Source organism: Mercenaria mercenaria, chromosome 2 (genome assembly GCF_021730395.1).
Source record: "Mercenaria mercenaria strain notata chromosome 2, MADL_Memer_1, whole genome shotgun sequence".
In the NCBI taxonomy this organism is placed as follows: Eukaryota; Metazoa; Mollusca; class Bivalvia; order Venerida; family Veneridae; genus Mercenaria; species Mercenaria mercenaria.
In genome coordinates, this window is record NC_069362.1 from 62436060 (window position 1) to 62459209 (window position 23150).

General features: G+C 35.1%; 2 protein-coding genes across 2 annotated transcripts; one reads left to right on the forward strand and one right to left on the reverse strand.

The window, feature by feature from the left end:
• Window positions 1-8418: 8418 nt before the first annotated feature.
• On the forward strand, window positions 8419-12105 carry LOC123564133 (tripartite motif-containing protein 72-like). The gene is made up of 2 exons (XM_045357478.2): window positions 8419-8683; window positions 9572-12105. The coding sequence occupies exon 2, from the start codon at window positions 9584-9586 to the stop codon at window positions 11390-11392; it is 1809 nt and encodes a 602-aa protein (XP_045213413.2). The 5' UTR covers window positions 8419-8683; window positions 9572-9583; the 3' UTR covers window positions 11393-12105.
• Window positions 12106-12253: 148 nt separating this feature from the next.
• On the reverse strand, window positions 12254-22897 carry LOC123564134 (low-density lipoprotein receptor-related protein 12-like). Its single transcript, XM_045357479.2, has 8 exons — window positions 22739-22897; window positions 19536-19725; window positions 17429-17619; window positions 16195-16326; window positions 15583-15702; window positions 14527-14657; window positions 13319-13421; window positions 12254-12449 (listed from the first exon to the last, which is right to left on the reverse strand). Exons 1-8 carry the CDS (start codon window positions 22791-22793, stop codon window positions 12322-12324), a joined length of 1050 nt encoding a protein of 349 aa, XP_045213414.2. The 5' UTR covers window positions 22794-22897; the 3' UTR covers window positions 12254-12321.
• Between the last annotated feature and the right edge of the window lie 253 nt (window positions 22898-23150).

Here is a 23150-nt window from a genome sequence, read left to right on the forward strand (position 1 = left end):
AGTCCGATCAAAAAATTAATTGCGATTAAAATTGGTAATAAAGCAGCTCAAGTAATAGTTTGAAAATATTATACATGCATTATGTATTTGCCATCTATTACAGACAAAGGCTTTTAAAGGACAATATTGGACTGTTATAGTTTTAAAGGTACATATGTTTTTCCGAAGTAAAAAGTCCCTTATAATGTTTGGGGAGTGTTGTAAATTAAAGGGAGTGTTGTGATACATATTTATTAACATGATTGACGGTTAAAGTAGTGTAATGGAAGTAAATAACTAGCTAAACATTCTTACAAATGCGATTTGGCCACCACTTCCTTTTTGCTTTTTAGGTAACGCGTAGTAGCTCAACACAGGACTAGTAATATTTCAGTCGAGTCAATTTTGTGACGAAACTTACCGGTAACTGGCCAAACATTTTAACATTTGCAAGTTACAGTTACTGTAGTTTAATACGTTTTTGCTACAATGTAAGCATAACGTTTTCAATGGCCATCTGTGAAAAACATTTCCTACAGCTCTAGATGCTTTTTTCTCAAACCAAAATTATTTCAAGGAGCCGATTGTTTACTTTTGCTTTCTATTGGACTGGTTTTAGTCTGTACGTTGCATCATTGACTAGATGCATGTACACGTTACTTGGCCAGTTTCATATTTTAAGCCAGTCTGTAAACGTTTAACTTGCTTCGTTGACGATGTAATTAATCAACGCACCATTGACTGTTACTTTCAACACCAGAAAAAAATGTAGTTGAACAACTACTTTATAATTGTCTTGCTAGCAGCGTAAAGGTAAAGCTATTTATGTTTAAGTATATTCTATACGGTTTTCAATGTAATACCGGCATACCGCTAATGGCATACATAGAATCAAGTCAAGTCGACGTTTTATTCTGGATTTTCCTCCGTTTATGGTTCTAAGACACGGTTTGTATGAGAGAACAATTGTACAAGCAAGTCAGAGTTAAACTGTTACTTTGGAAACGACAGAGTTCTTTTTTCCCGACAAGTCAACATTAACCTAAAACGTCAGTAAGTCTATTTGGAGTGACAGGTCTGAACTAATAATGCGTTTAGGGGGTAATGATAGTATCGTGTTTTTTCAGAGTTGAATGTCATTTTATGTTGTTTTTTTTATCTGGACAAAGATCTAAAAACTGGACTTGACGCTTAATAATACAGTAACTACCCAATTAAATGAGAATAAGTGGAAAGAGATTTGTTGTGGCCTTTTTCTTATAGATATATGGCAATTATTATTAAGAATACTTACTCAATATTTAAATTTTGTGAAATTGCTTCAGACACAGATGTATTCTCAAATGTAATAACCGATTTTATCGAAAACTTGGCAAGTATATTCATAACAATATTTCGTTGAGATGAGTGCATTTCTGTTTGCAAGGTCACTTGCAAGAGCTTTCAAGAGCTGTGATAAGGTGCACATGCACTGTATATTTGTTATATTCTGCTTCTGATATGATCATTGTTTCATGCAGAGTATATAAGTTATGCAGCATTCATAATCATTATAAACAGAAATAAACATAATGACCACCACAGTTGTCCAACTCATACAACTGCCATTGGCAAGTTTGCCTTTGTCTTGGTCTTTGATTGATGTGATGGTTGTAATTGCTATGGACACATTACTTCTTTTTTAAAATCTCTTAAATTTCGGCTTCAGTAGAGAATCTGAATTGATTTTCTTGAAGTGTCTAAGTCGTATCTGACAACCACTTTACAGTCCAATGGGATCTTGCTATACTCATCACACTAAAAGTGGGGATTACATGCTTTCAATCGTAGGGCTTTTTTCAAATGGAAGTACATCTTAAGTTCTAGAAAATATTACATGCTGAAAGCTGCTATATAAATATTATTTTCGTAGTACCATACGGGTTTTAAAGGGATTTTAAAAGGACATCGATCCCAGTCATTTTTTTTTTCAAAACTATTACTTTTCCTACCTCAATATAAAACTTATATCGGCCTCCATATAACGAAAAAAACACATCCTACCAATTTTACCAGTAGATTACATATTATAAAAAATACCGGCATGGATGCTTGCTTTCAATTTACATTGTATATCACTTCGATGCAAGCACCACCTGAGTTTCCAAAAAAAATGACGTCGAATGTTTACATTTAATATATGATACAGTATTAATAACATTTTGGTGGAAAATGATGACGGTCCGAACAAACTATTAAATGGGTACATACTATCATTTCATTCATTTTACACTGTTAACCCTTACTTTTTTCAAAGATAAAAGAAAAATATAAAATACAGTTTTTTCATATTATATCATAATAAAATCTTTGGCAAAATTAATAGCAGAATTGGTTTGATCGAGTCTGTTTATGAGAGGTAATTAAATATGAAACACCACTCACGCCCCCTAGCACCGTCTCAAGCGAAACTGTATCATCAATAAACATTGAATTGCTTCACAGTATCAAACTAAAATGCTAGGGATACATGCATTATCTTTCAAACGCTTTAGATATATTTGTTGACACCCGTCTGGAAGACTTTTAATACAATTTATCGTCTACGTCAAACGAAACAAAATTGCTGAATATTTCAAGAAGGTGTGAAATTGAGGAAAAGTCACAAAATCTTTCAGATCGTTACAACCCTAACAGCTTTGATAGGTTTATCTATTATGAGACTCTTAAAGTGTCTTTTTTCGCACATTTTGTGGATAACCCTTAGGTCGCTAACGCGACAAAAATGAAAATGTTGCAGGCTCAGTACGTTCCAGTTTGTGCACTATAATTCGTAACGTATGGAGAAGAACGAAAAGAGCGGCACATTGTGTTTCATATGTTTTCAAACCAATGGCTAGATCTCCATATTATGCACGATTGCACTTGACGCGTGATTGCACTTGAAATACTGCTAGACAGACTGGCATTGGATAAGATTATATTTCGGCAAATACATACCACAGGTTTATGAATGGCTGATTTGACAAATGCAAGGATTATTTAATTCAATTTTTCGTGTAATTTTTCAAATAAATGCTTATTTCACAGTATCTACTATAATCTAATATATGTCTGTAACAAAAGCCGACACTGCTCGACTTAAACATAACGGACGCCAGTCTCAAGACAAACATCTGTTTGATTTAGGCAACGAAAAGAAGTTTCTCTGATTAAGAATGGTGTTTTTCGCCAAAACTACTTATGACAACTTTGCGGTACGGTGTACGTGTTAAATGTAATGACGGTTGGCCCGTTTAAAGGAGCTTACAGTGTAATTGCAACACTCGGTATGTAGGTTGTGTATTCATTGCATTTTCAACAGAGCCTAAGTACTGAGTGAAACTAACACCCAACCTGGGAGTGGATAAGGTGAGGGGTCTCCATGGCCGAACGGTCAAGGTCACTGATTAAAATTACCTGCCCCTCTCCAATAAGGGTTCAAGCCTCGCTCGGGGCGTTGAATTCTTAATTTTTGTGGAAGCCATCCATCTGGCTTCCGGAAGGTCGGCGGCTCTACCCAGGTGACCGACCGTGATGAAATATTGCAATTATCACCGTAAAAAAAGCTGGAAAGTCGCTATATGACCTACAATTGTGTCAATGTCACGTTAAACCCAATAAAAACAAAAAAAAATGGGGTGGGTATTCTTAAGAGTCTGGAAATCTTAGCGTCCTGTAACTAAACACACCTGTTGTTATTTACAATGTGCCCTTTTTGATCATTGTGTTGATAAATATTTATGAAGAACAGATAGAAAATGTGACCTTGAGGTTTTCGTCTCAGGCAACTTAGATTTTATAGCGACAATAATTTAAAATTCCATGACGAGCAGGTTGAAATTGATTCCTCTACCGTGTTAACAACGCTTTCCTATTATTCAGGGGGGAAGGACGTATGGTGGTATGCTGTAAGGATTAAGTGAGCGAAATGTATCGCTGTAACAAAAATGGCAGAAATTTAAACAGAAAATACAGTTTGCAGAGCTATATTTGACAATTAAGTGGGTATTTACTTTACATTTCACGAAATAAGTATGCCAGTGCTTTGGCGCAAAGCCTATTCTTTAGCTATATAGTATTTACAATCGGAGAAGTACAAAGACAAAAAGGTTTTATGCAAGGTTTTGCACTTGGGTACAATGAATACAAATAAATGTCTTGATATTTGACTTAATTTTGCCCTTTACCCCTGTAAATATGACACCTTTCTGCATGTTATACGTGTCCATTCATGTAGTTGTGCCTATTTGCCAAAATTTATGGTTCTGCTTCAACTATCCACATTTTCTGGCCATTTTCTTTTACTGTAAGCCCTGTTTTGGTAGAGTGAAAACACATTAAGCACGTTTAGTCTGACTGTAAACATACTTTGTCAAAGCGGCTTTGTTTTCCGGATGTTCCTGTCATTTAATAAAATAAGCTGTGCCATATACCTTCCATATGCATCCCCCTAGTACTTAACATTTGCTCTGCAAATATTATATTAGTTACTCCAAATTGATACCGTCATCCTGCCCTATCCAATGCAAGGATTCTGCAATCAAGCCCGTATTGTAGATAATAAGCTTAATACACAAATATATTTTCAATGCTAGAGAAGGACAAACACTTAAGTAATAAAGGCAAGATTTCAATAAGGCCTGAAATATCGAGTTCGATTCTCAATCGCGTGGAGTCGTATACGGATGATTTCTGCGACAGCTGAAACAGTTTAGGCAGCGACAAATTTATATCACAGGCAATGTATATTAACGTTTGCTATGCACAGTTTCATTTTCCACACAAACTTGATACCGTCATCCTGCTCTAACCACTGAACCGATGCGGCAAAGAGCCCCTCAAATTGTAGATCATTAGCTTAATATACAGATATATTTTCAATGCTACATAGTGACAAATACCTAAGTTACAGTGACTAGAAATTACTAAAGTATATAATATTGTGTGTGGTTCTAGCTTGCTTTGAGACAAACACATAAGTCATAATAGCCCAATATTACGAAGGCTTGTAATATGAAAAAAGAATAACCACTGCCATAAACATTGTATCTATTATATGCATCTGTAACATTTGCACTATAAATATTTATTTGTTACTCCATATTGATACCGTCATCCTGCCCTGTCTTATGAAAAGATTCTGCAATCAGTCCTGTCATATTGTTGATCATAATCTTAGTAAACAGCACAGATATATTTTCAATGCTAGAGAAGGACAAACACGTAAGTGATAAAGGCAAGGTATTAATAAGGCCTGACATATCATGTTCGATTCTCCATTGCGTTAAGTCGTATACGTATGATTTCTGCGACAGTTTTAACAGTTCAACAGACGACGAATATATTTAACAGGCCATGTATATTAACGTTTGTTATGCACAATTTCAATATCCACACAAAATTGATACTGTCATCCTGCTTTAACCACTGAACCGATTCGGCAATGACGCCCCTCAACTTGTTTATCATCAGCTTAATACACAGATATATTTTTTTTAAATGCTAGAGAGGGACAAATACATAAGTGACAATAAATTACTAAAGTACAGTAAAGGCAGGGCAGTGAAGCCCCTCAAATTTTAAATCACAATCTTAATACAAATATATATTTTAAATGATAGAGAGGGACAAACACATTAGTCATAGTAGCACGATATTACTTAGGCTTGTAATATCGTGGCGGATCATACTTGCGTTGAGTCGTATACGGATGAGTTTTGTAAAACACACCCGGAATACTATGGAGATATAGTTTATAAAATTCGGAAAATTAAACATTGTCCATATTTTAATCAGATATGTGTAAAATGTGTTAAAATGTTTATCAAAAGAGGATAGAATGCGAAATGTTTGGTGATTGCCCTCTCTACAGTTAATCGCTACGCTTTTCTATTTGATGGTGCGATGACTAATAAAGTGTAAGACTCTTTGATGCTTTTCTCCTAAATCTTACAAAAAACGGACGAAGGGAGTGGAATTTTGTCTTAGTCGTGCCCTTAAAAGTAAGGCTCTTGGTGCTCTAACTTCAGACAAGTTGTTAAGTACATTGGTGAAATTATACCTTAGATTTACCATAATTTTATGCTTTACTTAATATGATCTGGTATTTTTTCACTAATGTTAGAGCCTTTTTCAGCGGGGAGTGATTTTATTTACATTATGTTGTCTAACTAAGGTAAGTGCGAGAGTGGCATGCCCTAAACGCGTTTAAACCCCCAGTTTCATTTATGGGTTACTGACCGTTCGAAGGCGGAGTCCCTATTTTCAACTTGTTTTCAGTCCGTCTTGTATTTTGTGTTTCGTAACTATGTCCCCTCACATTCTTTCCCCTTGCATTTGCGCTTCCTCACTTTTGTATCCCCCCTCCTTTTACTATGAGTTAGTTATCGTGCCCACCTTAGTTTTGACTGCCGGAATCCTTAGGCGGTGCCCGATTGTTGATTTTTCCCTGCTTATGCGCGTGCGCGTGTGTGCTTGTGCGTCTGAGTCATGGACGGTGCCCTGCAGTGTTGTTATATCTTACTTGTCTGTTTGTTTATCTTTATAAGTTAATAATGTGTGTGCGCGCGTGCGTGTGGACGTGGGCGCGGGCGCGGGCGCGGGCGCGCGCGTGTGTGTGTGTGTATGTGTGTGTGCGTCCGTGTTTGTGTGTGTCTAACAGCTTCTTTTTGTTGTGGGCCTACTTTGCAAATGCGTGGCTTTGTGGCTGTGTTTGTGGTGCTCTGAGCTTCAGAGAAATTTACCCTTACCCTTTATCTTTGTGGAAACTGAAAGAAATTACCCAGTACCATATATTTTTCATATGCAAAGTATAGTAACATTTGCGCTGTAAAAATTAAATTTTACTCCAAACAGATACCGCCATCCTGCCCTAACCATTGAACTAAATTCGGCAGTGAAGTCCCTCAAATTGTAGATCACAATCATAATACAAACATATATTTTAATGATAGAGGTGCAAACACATTAGTCATAGTAACGCGATATTACTAAGGCTTGTAATATCGTGCGGATCCTACTTGCGTTGAGTAGAATACGGATGAGTTTGTGAAAGCTGAAAAAACCTAGTGTCATATACATGTATAAACTCTTGTCTTCTTCATGTTTCTTGTTACTGGCACTGAGACAAAGGATACGCTTTAAAATTCACATGAAATTGTCTACTACATGCTTATGCTTTATATGGAAATCAAATGGAAAAGGCAAATTGAAATTGACGAGAATTTTCATTTAACTTTCCAAAACGTCGGCATTTGACCTACACAAAATTTTAATTATTTTAGGAAATTGTTTGTATTAGTTATTACACATTATACTTAAATAGTGTATTGTCATCGAAACTAAGGGATTTGGATGATGGATGGACTATACCTGAAGTTTACTTATATTTTGAAATATTTATTTTTATACACACGAGTATGTTTTAACTATTCTTAAAGGTTTGGATGGTATGCCTTAACTCTTACTAAACGCTGACCTGTTCGAGTTTATTGTGTTTTGGAAGTAGTTTACAAAGGGAAGTAAGAGCATTTCGTAAATAGATCTTTAATATTGAAGAGTAAACCTCCTTTGGAACTGTTATCAGGAAAGGGATAATGGAACTCAAAAATCTGTGAAATATCACAGAAAGATCAAGTTTTGATAATTTTCAGGGAAGAGTAAAGCAACTATTTGGCACGTACCTAGCAATTAATTGCCTTTCATTTTCGGTCCGCCCATTCATTAGTTTCACGAAACATTGATTTCAGGACACTAACTTTGGAGATAGGTATGGCTCTCTCCCTCATTGAATGTACACTATTAAACCTCCCTATACCTTAGTCAGCATTTTACAAACTAAAATACGTGCGTACACCCAATAAGTGCGAATTAATTTTGGCGAGTACCTGCAAATTACTGACGTTAGGCGGATGTACATTTTAAAGTATGCAAATAGACGGATAAATATTTTACACTTTAGGCAAAATTTAGCTGTACATACCTTGATAAATGGACATTCACGATTTGGCCGACGTAAGTATTTGTAGCCCTGGTCGCTTTAAGCAGGCAGTAAATTGGATGCATGCATTCATTAATTTTACTTCATACTGCTCATTCGTCGGAAACCTTATATATCAGTGTAACATATTGAATCTAAGTGCCTGTTAAATAAACTTTCTCATTTATTTCAGAAAATCGACCGGAGCAAACAAATACAAATCTGAAAAATGTCACTCATAAACACACATACACACGCACACACACACACACACACGCACGCACGCGCGCGCTGGCACACATCATGTTTCTTTTTACATTATACTCACACATACACACGAACGCACAAACACACACACACGCTGGCACACTTCCTACCTCTTCTAACAATTTACTTACCTACGATAAGCAACGTATAAATGTATTTAGCGGGTAACAAACTATATAGAACATTTATTGAAGTACACATTTATTGAATCAAATTAATTGATTTTATCAGTGAACGTTTGCACAGGTATACAAAGAACATTCGATTTATATCTGCTTAAGCGGCTTATTTGCTAACTAAACCTTAAAACATTTGTGTTTGTGATTATAATACGGGAAGTCCACAGGCTTTGATAACAGTTGTATATAATCAGTACACGTTTTGATAACAACTGAATATAATCAGTCGCGTACGAAAAAGAAAATCTTTTATACGAAGGTAAGTTTTTTTTTCTTTTCATTTATTTATAATAATTTGTAGTTTCGTTTAATCATAATCTGGGTGGTTGGGTGTGTGTGGATGTTCGGGTTTAACGTCTTTTTCAACAATTTTTCAGTCATATAAACGACAGTGTCTACTTGTAGCAGTGAGCACAATGCCCAACTTTATAGTGCTGCCTCACTGGAATATCACGCCTTAGAGACATGGCATGATACCCCACGCAGTCACATTATACTGACACCGAGCTGACCAGTCCTAGCACTATCCCCTTAATGTTGAGCGCCAAGCGAGGAAGCTGCTAGTACCATTTTTACGTCTTTGGTATGACGCGGCCGGGGATCGAACCCACGACCTCCCGCACACGAAGCGGACGCTCTACCACTAGGCTACCGAGGCGTAACATTCTTAATTTAATAGGTATTAAATACTATAAAAAAAGCTCGTTCCAAAAATATATATATTTAACCCTATATTATAGGATTTTCTTGAAATGATTAGAAAGGTTTTACAAATTTTATATATATTTGTTGAAATTTTGATTGATACGGAAAAAATGCCATAATATGTTATCTAAAAGACACGTAGTAGCACACCTCTTTGTTTTATTAATGATTTCATTGAAAACACTACCTTTGTTTAATTTGTATGAATATTTATACTGGAGACACGTAATAGCAACCTTTTCGTTTTAATAATGGATTAATCGAAAACACTACGGTAACCTTTGTTTAATTTGTATGAATATTTATACTGGAGACACGTAGTAAAAGTCTCTTTTTTATAATGGATTAATCGAAAATTTGACCTTTGTTTAATTTGTATGAATATGAATATTAATACTAGCAGGTTGGCTTGTTAATTTTCGAATTTTTGTTTTATTTTTAGACTACTCAAAGTATGGCGAGCAGTCATATACAAACAAGTTCTGAAAACACGGGTTTGTGCTGTTGTATATGCCTAGACCAATACCAAGACCCGAGATCACTGGCTTGTCTGCATACCTTCTGCGAGTCATGTATCAACGACTGTGTAATAAAACAGCAATCTTGCGGGACAAATAAAATTGGAATAGAATGTCCGCTATGTAGAAAAGTGACCCGTGTAAAAGATATAAACATTCCACCAAAACTTTGGTCAAAGACTATCCCAGTAAATTATGCTTTACAAGAAGTTATTGAAACGCGTACTAGAGATAAAGCTACTAAAGACGTTACTGAAGAAGCTATTTGTAACGTTCATGGCAAACTGATAGAGTTCTATTGTGGTGACGAAATGTCACTATGCTGCAGTACATGTGCGATTAAAAAATTAAAAGAAGGGAAAGAAGTGAATGACATTAACGAAATTGCGGATGGAGAGATTGAAACGCGCAGTCGACCGTTGCAAAAACACATCTATGACTTGCTGTTAAAAACTAACAATACTAAGCGCTTCTTAGACCAAAAAGAAATGGATTTAGAGAATCAGGTAAGTTTGATAGACACAGAAATGAAAAACATCCAAGAAAGAATTGAAGAGAAGATAGATGATTCAAGAGCTCTGGTTATGTCAGAGGCAACGTTTATAAAGGACAAAGCGTTAAAACAATACGCAACACAGCGAAAGAACGTCGAGAAACAGAGTGCTGAGCTTGAGCAAGCGAAACACTCATTAAACAAAGCAATACAGAACAAAACAAAAGTGAAAACATTTATTGCTGTGCATACTTTAGAAGGCAAAGTTAACCAACTAGAAGCAAATTTCAAAGAGCAACAAGAGCAAATTTCGTTTTCGGATATCAGGTTCAACATGGATAAAATAGTGCATCTTGCTTTAGATGATAACAATTTGTGCCTTGGTAAGCTAAAAACAGAAGAGGTAAAGCTGGTTGAAAGTGAACTGAAAGACTGCAGGAAAATCAAACTAAAAAAACTTGTCATATTAGATGTTTTGACATGTAAGACCGACGAGAAACAACCTTTGTACAGTGGTATGGAGTTTCTTCCCGACAACCGACTAGTTTTAGTTGACAATGCCAACTGGAAATGCTTAATTCTGAGTCGAAAACTTGACGTTATAGGAAAACATCAGTTTTCATCACATATCTTTGATATTATTTCAACATCAAATCATGAGATTTTTGTTACCGGAGCTAAAAGACTTGAAAAGGTTTTAATAGATAGCGAAATTGGCTTCGCAAATGTTGAAACAGTTCCGCTTGAATCCTGTCCATTTTCAATTTCTGTGTTAAGTGATAAAAAATTCGTGATTGGTACTTATCGAAGTTCAACACCAGCACGTATACTAACAAAATCTGGGACAGAAGTAGATTTTACGATTGACTTTCCAAAGAAATACTGGAAGATTGACGATAGCAGATGTGCGTATGATAGTAATGAAAATATCCTTACGCTTACTGATAGATATGACAATTGTGTTTACATCTACGATACAAAAATACACAATGAAATCAGAGTAAAAGACAAAAGAATTGTGGAACCTAGAGGTGTTGCTTTTGGTCCATATGGTTGTATCTTCGTTTGTAGCCGAGGAACTAACTCGATTGTTCAGCTGTCAAGGTTTGGGGAAGTTTTAGGTGATCACGCTCTTGACATGATTTATCCATGCACAATATGTTTTTCAAAAGACAACAGGAAAGTAGCTGTATCAAATAGTTACGGTGAAGCGAAACAGTTGCAAATATTTCAGATATGTTCACTTGAGTGATACAAAACAACTTTTAACTAATTGATGTAATACAATCAGGATTTCATGCTTATCATTTACATATAGATCTATGATGACAAATCAAAAGGGTCTCAATGGTATTTTACTTAATAAAACGTTAGAAAATTACCAATAAGTGTATTCAATTAACATGTTTTAGTTGAATGAGATTATATTTGATACAAAAACACACACTTGTTGTAGCTTTGATACAAGACATCAAGAGATTCCTCACGAGAATCATTGACAGATTTATCTTTCTTTTGTGTCCTTGTTTGCAAAAAGAGAAAGGTTTTGCCGTTTTGATAAGTTAATAGTAAACATTATCGAATGTTGTATAAACCTTTAGCCTATTAGCGGCAAGTGGGTTTGTCCTTGCGACCAGTGCAGACCAAGATCAACCGGACGTGCAGGCTGATAATGGTCTGCAATGTTCGCTATTCAGTCAGTACATTTTCAGTGAACACCCCTTTGAATAAGATGTGGTGCTGCCGAAATTGAATGATGGACCATTCCATTTAAGAAATTTAGCAGGGTAAAGGTAAATAGATTGTTTATGGCATATTCCTGATTCTTACTTTGACCTAATTTTCAGTTTGTCTGACAGTTTCATTAAAAATGCAACTATGCTCAATACGTGTTCAGGCAAAGTATTTTTAAACCTTTTGCATGCTGGCTGACCATGGTCTGCACTGTTCGCTATTTAGTCAGTAAATTTTCAGTTTAAACCCCTTTGAATAGGGAAGTGGTACTTTCAAAATTGAATGATGGGCCAGTCAATTTTAGAAATTTAGCAGGGTGAATGTTAAAGATATGCTTATGTATCTTTCCATGTGATTTAAACGGACAACAGAATACACATAACTGGTCAGACTTTTTTATGAATCATTACTGTTCTAATAGTATAACAATTTTTTCTGTGACTGTAATCACTGCATAGCTTTCCAGTCCAATCTGAAACCTGCATACTCGTCCGAGTCATCTGAAGTGAAGGTCACGTAGGCATGATCTCCAGGCACTGTCAGCTGGCCTGGAGAAACGTTTCCACAGAATGGACCTAAAACACAATGGAAATACTGGGTAAGAGTAAATTTGTACAACATACATTAATTTATATGTACTGAAGTTGTTTTTACACTTAAATAATTACTATGTTGCAAAATAGAAGTGTCAGTTTAGAAGAAATTCTGTTCACACTGTGAAATTCATAAATATGTCACTTTCGAAAAAAGAAACTGCACATACAACAGTCTTTTGCAGCCGAGGGCTACTAATTTTTATTTATTCATATCGGTATGAACCAACATATTTTACTGAACTCAGTCTATCTATAAGAAACCTTTAATGAATAACAGGTTTCTCAAAAATTACTCATAACAGAATCGTTCTACTAATAATTCAGGGAAAAAGTGTCAGAGTAAACTTTTACACGAACTTTGTATAACGTATTCATCATTATACATTCAAAGGGACTAACCCACACATTTTTGGCGAACAATAATTTCTCTCAAACTTCCAGAAAAAATGCTCTGAAAGTGACTAGTGGTACAAACTTATTGATATCAGATTTTTGCAAGATGTTCTCATAAATAAACCAAACTATTTTGCAGAAGGAAGTAAACCGTTGCAACGGTTTTGAATCAATGCAGAAAATTTACATTATTCTTGCATTTTTACCAATACCTAACTTTTTTTTCAACCATTTTTCTTTTTTTTTCAGTGTCATATGTACATGAAATGAACATATTGAAAATTTTCACCCAAACTTTGGACGAGCAGCTTTAAGCTTCCGAATCAACTATTGAACATAAAAAGACCATCTTGGTCATAAAATAATGCATAGATACAATTTTGTATTCTGATGTAAAAATCAGACCATGGTGTTTTCTGTCGTGTTCTTATGATTGTTTACATTATGTATATTACCGTGCGAGGATGCCATTCCGTCACCACTGATTTTCACAAAGTCGAAATCACACGTAGTATCCGGCTCTAAGTGGAAATTATCATCAAATTTAAACGCAATCGTCTGCGAAAACAATGAACAATAAAAATACTTTATCGCTGTAATTGTATATGTAGACGCGTATAAAATACACAAAATGTAAAATCACTGAGTAACTTTGTTAGTGTAGTTTAGCCTATGTCTTACAGAATGTTTGTACATACAGTACCAGTGGAAAATAGTGAACTCGTGGGACATCGGAAATTAGTTCCTCATACCGACATTCGTTGTTTCCGTATATTGACATACAAGATCGAAATATGTATGGTTGATTAATTTATATTTAACTTTTTTTGTTGTTGTTGTTTTTTTGGGGGGGGGATTATTACGTGTGATGTTTTTAGTGAGTACCTCCGTTTTCTTCGGTCAGAAAAGTCGAAAAAGGATAACTCGTATAATTACTTATCTGCCCTTAAATTAAAATTCAACTTTAATCTTCTTTTTTTATTCTAATATAACACATTCCTAACAAGATCGTCGATAACTTTTGTGTTCTGTATAATTATATAATTATTGAATTTAAAAACAATCAAAGGACAGTAACTCTGCTCATGCTGAAGAGATCATGTGGGATTGTGCATGTACCACCGACCTACAAAGACTTACATTTGTTTCAAATTTCAAGAAGATCCTTTCAAGTATTACTTGGTTAGGTGAGACTTTATGAATTGTAAAACAATTAAAGGGCAATTTCTGAAATGATCCTGACGAAAGTTGTGCGTGCACCACCACCCTATAGTGATCTACATTTGTGTAAAGTTTTATAAATATCCATTAACAGACTACTAAGATATATTCGAAATTCCCTACTTTTTACCAAATCAAAGTGTAAAACTGTGCATTTAGTAGATTTAAGGGGATAATGCTAAAAGTGAATAAAGGCAATCTGCTTATTAATAATTGTCTGAAGTTTGGTGATTCTAGCTGAGATATTTTTTGAATCATAAGCATTTTTGATTTCGGACTGACGGACACACGCAAGCACGTACTGACGACGAACAACTGGACAGAGAGTCAGTTCTATATCCGTCCACCTTTGATTGGGCATGATGAGCGGTACGAAAACCGTAAAAGTTTATGCAAAAAGGAAATCAGACGCCTGGTTTTACACAAAAAAAATCATTCTCACCTTTGTTCCTGGTGGTGCCTGCACTAAGTAGGTACAGTGAGTACTACTTGGGTACGTTGAAGGATAGCCTGGACTGGTGATTGTGCCGGCAGAACCAGTTATATTTAGGTTTCCACAATTGCGTGAAGCTGCTGCAAGAAATAAGATAAAGACGAATATTATCTGGCAAGTGCTTTTTTTCTTGTCCATTCAGATTTATGTGCTAGCTTTGATATAATTTAGTACACAAGGACGCAATTTATATATGGCGACCTTCTAGTGTTCTTGATGGTGTAGACAAAAATTAGTCTGTCTGTTTGTTTTGGGAAAAGCGCCGTTTTTACAAGTATCAGTTATGTAATGAAGGGCTGTTGACCTCACAAGCGTTCCTGGATTCTGTACCAGTACTTGTCTGGTTTCCGCAAGTAACTGCCAACCTTTCCACATGTATAAGAGATGGATGACGAATGATTTCAGACACAATTTCCTACGGAAGAAAAACAGATACCAAAGGTCATGGACCTGAGGTCGTCTTGGTACAGCCGCACACTTTCCACTGTCCTACTGCCAGTTCAAATGAAATAAACTACACAGCGATGTGCGATATGGGAGCTGAAGTTAAGCATCTTAAGCACTTGGCAATGTATGCTTTCCACATTAAATTTAAGACACCGGAAAGATAATATCATATCGTTAGCCTTAGTATCAGTATTCGGGCTGAGGTGCTTTTATGCAAAGAGATCGTGTAATTGCAACGTATTGACTATTTTATTCTAGGGTAAATAGGAGGTTTGTAAGCCACAACGCTCCTAAAAGCTTTGTTATCAGAAATGACCGTTCCAAGGCGATGTTTATATTTTCCCCCTGCTCTTGTTTGCGCTTCTTACTTTGTGGAATGTTTAAGCATAATCATTTGTGAAATCGCCTTTTGGTCAGTTTTGCGAGTTGTGCGAGTACATTGTTCAGGGATTTAAAACAGGAAATTGTATCGGGTTTTTTTCTCAGTCTGTCTTGTTTAAAGTTTTTTTAACGGTTCAACATTCACTTTTGTATATAAAACTTTTCATCAAAACCTACCACTTCCTAGACAGTTTGAAGGCAATTCATCCGCATTACCTCCGCAGTCATCGTCACCGTCGCAAAGCCAGTCACGTGATATGCATGTTCTGTCAGGACATCGCCACTCATCTCCAGCACCTACAAATTGTACAATTTACAATTCTTTTTTCATTGATAAATATGTAACGGAATATAAATCTAAACAAGTAATATAAAGTGCAGATGCTTCAAAAACACGAAACCTTGGCATCTCAACAATTATTGCAATTTCCGATAGTTTATTTTATGGACTCGTGTTTCAGTTGCAGTTTATAGATAACATAAACGATTCATGTATCTTACTGATTTACAGCTATTGCAATTTCCAATAATTTATTTTAAGGACTCGTGTTTCAGTTGCAACTGATAGGTAAAATAAACAATTCACGTATCTCAATACTTTACAACTATTGCAATTTCGACACAGACTAGCGTTTCAGTTTCACGAATTCCTCTCGGCTTATTTGTAAGATAAACAATTCACCCAATATAGAAATATATTTTGAATGTTTTACCATTCTTATAATCTACTGATACGATCAGGTCATTCGCACAAAAAATAGTAATAATGTTTTATGAAATATAACATACAGCCAGTATTCGTTCCTCCTTGACAGTTTTGCTCATCACTGTCGTCACCACAATCATCATCATTATCACATCTGTACGCAATGTCGATACATTTGCCGTTGGCACATTCAAACTGCGTGTGATGACAGGAATCTGCTTTGACAAGACTTATTTATTATCATTTGTTACATGAAGATGTCTTCCACATTAAAGACTTAACAAAGTATAATCGAGACACATTACAGCTTTTTTACAGTTTAATTTGCCAATAACATTTTCTTTAAACACCTTTGCACTAACATCTGTCTGAATTCTAGCTTTTATCCTAATGGGTATTCATATATAAAATCTATAAAAACATCTTTTGATAAAGCATTACCTTTCCAAATAGTAAACAGCAGCGTAAATAGAACTTTATTATAAATGAACGTTTGGTAGACTATAATAACATCTGTGAAAAGATCTTTTAAAAGAGGCAAATATAATAGTCAGTTCATGAATGGTATTAAAACTCGCGTCCCCATGTACCGGTTACAGCGCAATTTTATTACAGTAAAATTAAATGTTTTCCTTGATCTCCTTGGATCAGAGAATATAACAACACGGAGTCCAAGTACTTAGGTTAAAAAGTTAATTAACTGTAAGAGTTGCCTTGGTTCGTTCCGTTAGGCAATGAATAACAAGAATATCGATCTAAATGTATCTTTAAATAACGTTACATCAATATAACATGTAAATGAATATGTGTTTGTACAACAAGCCAGAACATAATGAGGATATGGTCGGTAATTGGTTAAAACTTGTGCTTCCGCGGTGTAGTTGGAAGATAGGAAATAGATCATTTTCCCATTTTTTGTGCAACTTCGTGCAGAACGCGTGGTTTTATCAAGTTTTTTTTATCTCACTGCTAGAATGCATACTGCATGAAATAATACTTTTCATGTTTATACCCCACCGATGGCAAGTTATGCAAATTTATTTATAGGAACCGGAAGTAGAGTTGGTTTTTTGTTAGGGTAGATGTTTGAAAAAAAAATGATGTTCTTTAAAGACATGTAACTCAGATCTTAACTGGCCGTTTGCTATATAATATTAAACAAAGAAGGATTTGAACAAGTGACCTTTCAGGCGACAACACCTGCTTTGTTAAATGGTGTGTTTCACCTCAGCTAATTCGGATTCTTTCGTGTCTAATCCGGATAATTAATTGGTGCGGTTGTGTACAAAACAGAAGTTTCGAAACTGTTAAACTTACGTATGACTTGAGTGGTGAAGTTGTAGAATATCTTGAATCCCTGAAGTTGAGTGCTGTCATCAGTAATTAACTGCATGGTAAGGAACCGCTGGGTAGATGAGATTGGGTTGAATATATTACCACAGTATTTACCAAGACTTGGTGAATTTGTAGTGTTTCCATCAAAAATCTCCAAGTAATCAAAGGCGCATCTATCAAAATAGATACAATATACATCTATAGAAAAGCGATTTTTTTCTGTCTGAATTATTTAAAAGTATACTAAACCCAAATTTTATATTTGAAAATATGACTTATTTTTGCATGTAGTTTATGTACTAACAGAACTACGCATTAGATAAAACACAGTACATACGCCAATAATGTATATCTAGCACTGTATAAGATGTGTAGCACTACATGAAAGTGGAAGCTTTTTTACAAATGACTGTTACTGCAACACGTTTAATTATGAATGTAGCTCTACATACACTATTATTTCATATATATTTAGTAAAACGAGGACTTTCTACGTTTGAAGTAAATACATAAACACAAAATATTTCAGTATCTAGATTATCAAATTGTGTCAAAGCTGTTAATGAAAAAAAAACTCTTATACCCTTAGCAGCATGTCTTTGCGTAAATAGTACATGTTCGTTTTTCATTTTCTTATAGTATTTTCATTTTATTGTATGTATTGGTCATGTTAAATGGATAAAGACAACAGATTAGTTACGTTTCTACGGCAAATAAAGTTCTTTTTAAATCATAATAAAATATTTTTAATTCAGAAAAGGGTCTTTAAAGTTTTGTGAAATAACAAAAAAACAATATGGAATGAACAGAAATATCTGAGATGCAGTTAATACAAGATCTTTAATGCAAATGACATCCTGACCTATAGTGATTTGATTTTGTGTGATCTCTCTTTAACCATAATTCTGCAAAGTTATAAAGAAATTGGAATTAATTCCGATTAAACACTTGTCTCGTTCTCGTGAAGTTCATTTATTTTAGTTTATTGCTCAATATTTTCTTTAGTCTTGTTTTATTTTGTAAATAAATCATTACATCAAGTACCGTCTTTTTTTTTATCCTACTACTAAGCATTTATCAGGCCGATATCTGCCTGCCGTGTAAATTTGGTGTTTATTCAGTCAATAGAGGTTTATACCGTCAATACAACTGATGGACTACTTTTTCAAGTATATGTACTATTGCAGTGTAAACTGGGCCAAAAGTTCGAAACTCAAACATTTCATCTTTGTATGGGGAAAGCCACAGTAGAAAAAAAATGGTTGACTCTATCCTAGTAAATCTCCCGTACGGAATGGTACGGTAACGGTTTTGAATCGACCTTGACTTCGTTTAATTTGGCGTTTCACACATTTTTAGTAAGAAATTTACACAAATAACCAGATTTAAGCAGTCGTTTATTGTAATTATTGAATCTTAACCATTCATGATGGAAGGAATTTCATTTACCTCACATTGTTTTGTACGGAAATGGAGTAAATTTAAGGTACAGACTGCGGGTATTGAAATTATCTCAAGCATAGTTTTCGGCTGTATTTTATCCGAGTCAAAACAACTCTGCTTGTTTTGTACACGAATGCCCTGTTAGCACCGATGGTTTATAATACACAAAACTTCAGAAGGTAAAGCATGAGTCAGTGAGTGAGTTGGGTTTTACGGCGAATCAGGTACGAAATAATGTTTTATTGTAAGGAATCGTGTGTAACTGGATCAAGCAGTAAAAGGCGTAGGAATTTACAAGTGAGTAAAAACCTGGAATATTTTTGTATAGAAAAACATTTTAAAAGGAAATATATGTTAAACACATATTTTATTATCTGCAGGATAAATAGAATATTAGGTTACTGTCTTTCTGAACTTAAGCCTCGGGTGGATAAACCTTTCTCCAACTCGGTGGATAAACCCAAGAAAGACAGTAACCTAATATTCTCTATATACTTCTTATTGAAAACAAAATAAGATGTCGGCCCTCAAAGGAAGCCAAGACAAAAAATATGACGGACAGACACACGCATCATAACATAATATAGTGAGGCGGGGTTATAAAAAGCACACAATTATATATTGCATCAATCAAAGAAATACATACGCGGGGTCATCCTCCACGTTGAAGGACTTGGCCACTAGCTCCACATGCATGCCCTCTGGAGCTTCGATTCTCCAGACACAGTTTAGGTTTTTACCGTAGTTATGTCCTGCATCAAAGCCACTGTGACTGGCCACTTCGCCATTGTTCTGTGTGAAGTAGTCATTGCTTCCGCACGTATATGCCCTCTTTGCTGTGTAAACATTCATGTAAATGTATCATATTTGAGTAGAGAAATATCTGTATATCAATTATTGTCATACATATTCTTATCGATATAGAACTTGGTCACTGTGTGACCGGATTTTATCATGTGCGTGCGTCCTTTAACCTTTAACGGAAATTCCCTGCCACATTCAGCAAGGAGATAACAAAAGATGTCTCAAATTGGGAAAAAATGATTTTAACATTCTATAACTTACTCAAAAACACTATATATACGTTAACTGTAATATTAATTCTTCATTTAGCACGTTTGATTAACCGAAAATAATGGCGTAACATCCGTAGTCAGGATTCGGTAAACGGAAATGAAAATCGTGTTATAAACGAATGGCAACCTGTTAGTAAATTTATCAAAACGGCAACGGTAATATCATTCTAAAGATAAAATATCATATCAAAACTTCACATTGATTCCGAAACCGGTTCTGTATTGTTTATTTCCACCTAACTAAGAGGCCTGTACTGGTTCTTCCCAGGAAAGACGGCTTCGCGTGTATCGGTGCTATACACCGGGCACGTTAGTTAGAGAACCAGACTGTCTATTCGCAAAGAGCTAGGCTAAGTTAGCCCGACAGGCCTGTATCTAAAAATGAATTTCTCTCTATCTGTTATAAGGACTTTATCTCACTCTGGCCCTCTTGTTAGATCGCTCTGTGTCTGTGCTAGTAAAGGATGAATTTCGCGCCCTGTGTGGCTGCGTTTGCTATATGTAAAGCGCATTTGAACGTGTTTATCATGAAAAGGGCGCTATATAAATCTGGTATAATAATAGTAATAATACAAGATTTAGCTTACCAAAAGGTTCCTTCTAGCGCACATTAAATATTCTTTTTAAGGGATCTTTAATAATATAATTATGAACTATGTTTTTTGCTAGTTTACGTGCATTCTTATCTATTTATTTTAAGAATACTTAAAGTTATTTCACACAAACATTTATTTAACTTAAAATAGTAAACAAACACCTTTAGATGAGCGATCCTACCTTAATATTATTAGCGGACCATCACTCTGTCAAAATTTGGGGAACCAATGTCGACACCAGTCCTAGTGGCACAGATCAGACTTTGGTCGTATGTTTGCCTAATTTTAATTAGCAATACAATGGAAGAAAAGTTCTGCCATATGCCAGTAATTGCATTGCATGAATGGATACTTACAGCTCCAGAACGACTTGTCCAGGAGAAAAAGGACTTTTATATAAGTCGGAACCAACAAACTGATGGATTTGAAAAAAGTGCGTATAAAAAGTTCACAACTTAACAATTACAAAACAATTAATCAAAAGGTATGAAATTACCAAGTTCGAAATATTTATAGCTCAGTAAAGTGAAGAAATGCATTATTATACAGTTCTAGATAAAAACAAGGGAAGTAATTGAAATGTTTTCCGGTGACGGTACGTATCGTGCAATAGCATTCACAGACAAGTAAAAAATCTCGAATAACTTTGTTAGTACAGTATGTTTTGATGGTTATACTTAAAATGTTAAAATATTAAAGTTGGTATGAAATAAAATCGTAAAAAGAACCTCTAGAAGCAGCAAAGAATGAAACCGAGAAGAATAATAGTATACGATATTTTTAGGCGGGAGTCTATTTTTAGATGAAGAATATTCATTTAGTTAATCTCGATTCTACAATATGACATGTAAGATTTAGGAGTTAGATAGTTTAAACTAAATTATTGTTTTTGTAGGTCTGTTTATTACGTAGTTGTTTTTCACTAATGGACACCAGTCCTAGTGGCACAGTCCTTAAAGATGCGTAAAAACACATTGGCAAAGAGGCTATTTGTAATGAATATGCATGAGTACAAAATGGCGGCGCCTACTGGAATTCGAATGCCTTTGATGATACCCTTGTATCCATTACCTGCTCAGTCAAGTGTGACATGTTCACCGTAAGTGTTCCTTCTCATGAGAAGGAACAATAACTTCACGTATTCATATATATATTCACATCTAGCTCTGACGGATATAACGTAAGCAAATACAATGTGATGTTTGTCATTATTGCGAAGTTGGAAAAGCATGTATGTGCTTATATTTATTCTTTGTGTTTATGAATTTGCTACACATATTTAGATATTCACACACAAGTTGGAAACTTTGTTAAGTGCAGATATTAACAAAAATAGAAAAGGACGAGTAAAAACGAATTTTTAGAATTTATCGTTTTATATTTCAATGAGAGATAACCTGACAAGTTTCCTCATGTAAGATTTCAAGAAGGAAGGTCATTAAAGTTTTAAAAATTACTGCAACAATTAATACGGGTTAGCTGTCTTCTATATTTTCTAAAACTGTATATGATATATTTACATTTGTAATTTAAATATGCTTATGGGCATCCGAATGATAGCCTTGAATATACATAAGTGGAGTTGGAACATATTACTACAATGTGGCCATAATTCAACCGCCTCAAATAAAATTACATTGTAACCTCTGTCATTTCAAACTTGAGCCGTGCCATGGGAAAACCAACATAGTGGCTTTGCATCCGCGCAGTCTGGTCAGGATCCATGCTGTTCGCTAACGGTTTCTCTAATTGTTATAGACTTTGAAAGCGAACAGCACGGATGCGCAGGCTGTTCTGGATCCATGCTGGTCGCAAAGCCACTATGTTGGTTTTCTCATGGCACGGCTCATTTATTAGAAGACACTTTAGACGCATACAACACAGTCAAGCAAAAAGTGGCGGACTTGGTTTGTCTCATGAGAGGTAATGAAATGTGCAGTATCCTTCTCACCAACTCATCTACTAGCTTATACTAGCTTAGTATTGTATAATTTCATAATCTCAAAGGACCACAAATTAAAACAATACATAGTCTACGTATGACTGCCATACGGTTTTCATGCAGTAAAAGAAGCGTTTAGCTGTACAAGAATCAAATCTATCATGAAATAAAGTAAATTCACCGACACAATTATTGAATTGCAGAGTAAAGAGCCAAACAATTTAAACACACTTACCATGGAATGCTTGTGTGGAAGCAATGCCAAGAAACAAACACACGAATTTCAACATGACTGTGGAGGTGTGCAATTACACTGACACTGCTGTATGAGACGAACAGATGTTCGGACTTTTCATCTCGAAAGATAAGATGATTGAAAAATGTCCCTAAATGGAACCAGTTTGGAAGAAAATCGTATAACAGTTGATAAGCTGACCTTGCTTATATCTATGTAAGCGCAGTATTGCACACATAGTGTCGTACAGCACATTTCAATTGTTATTATTTTATTGTATAGTTTATATAATATTGATAATGAAATGATGTGTAAAAGGACAAAGGATTCTAATTTTAAACTTGTCATTATGATACAGATTTGTGATAAATAATTTATATCATTGAACGTGCTAAACCTGTTATAGCTGTAT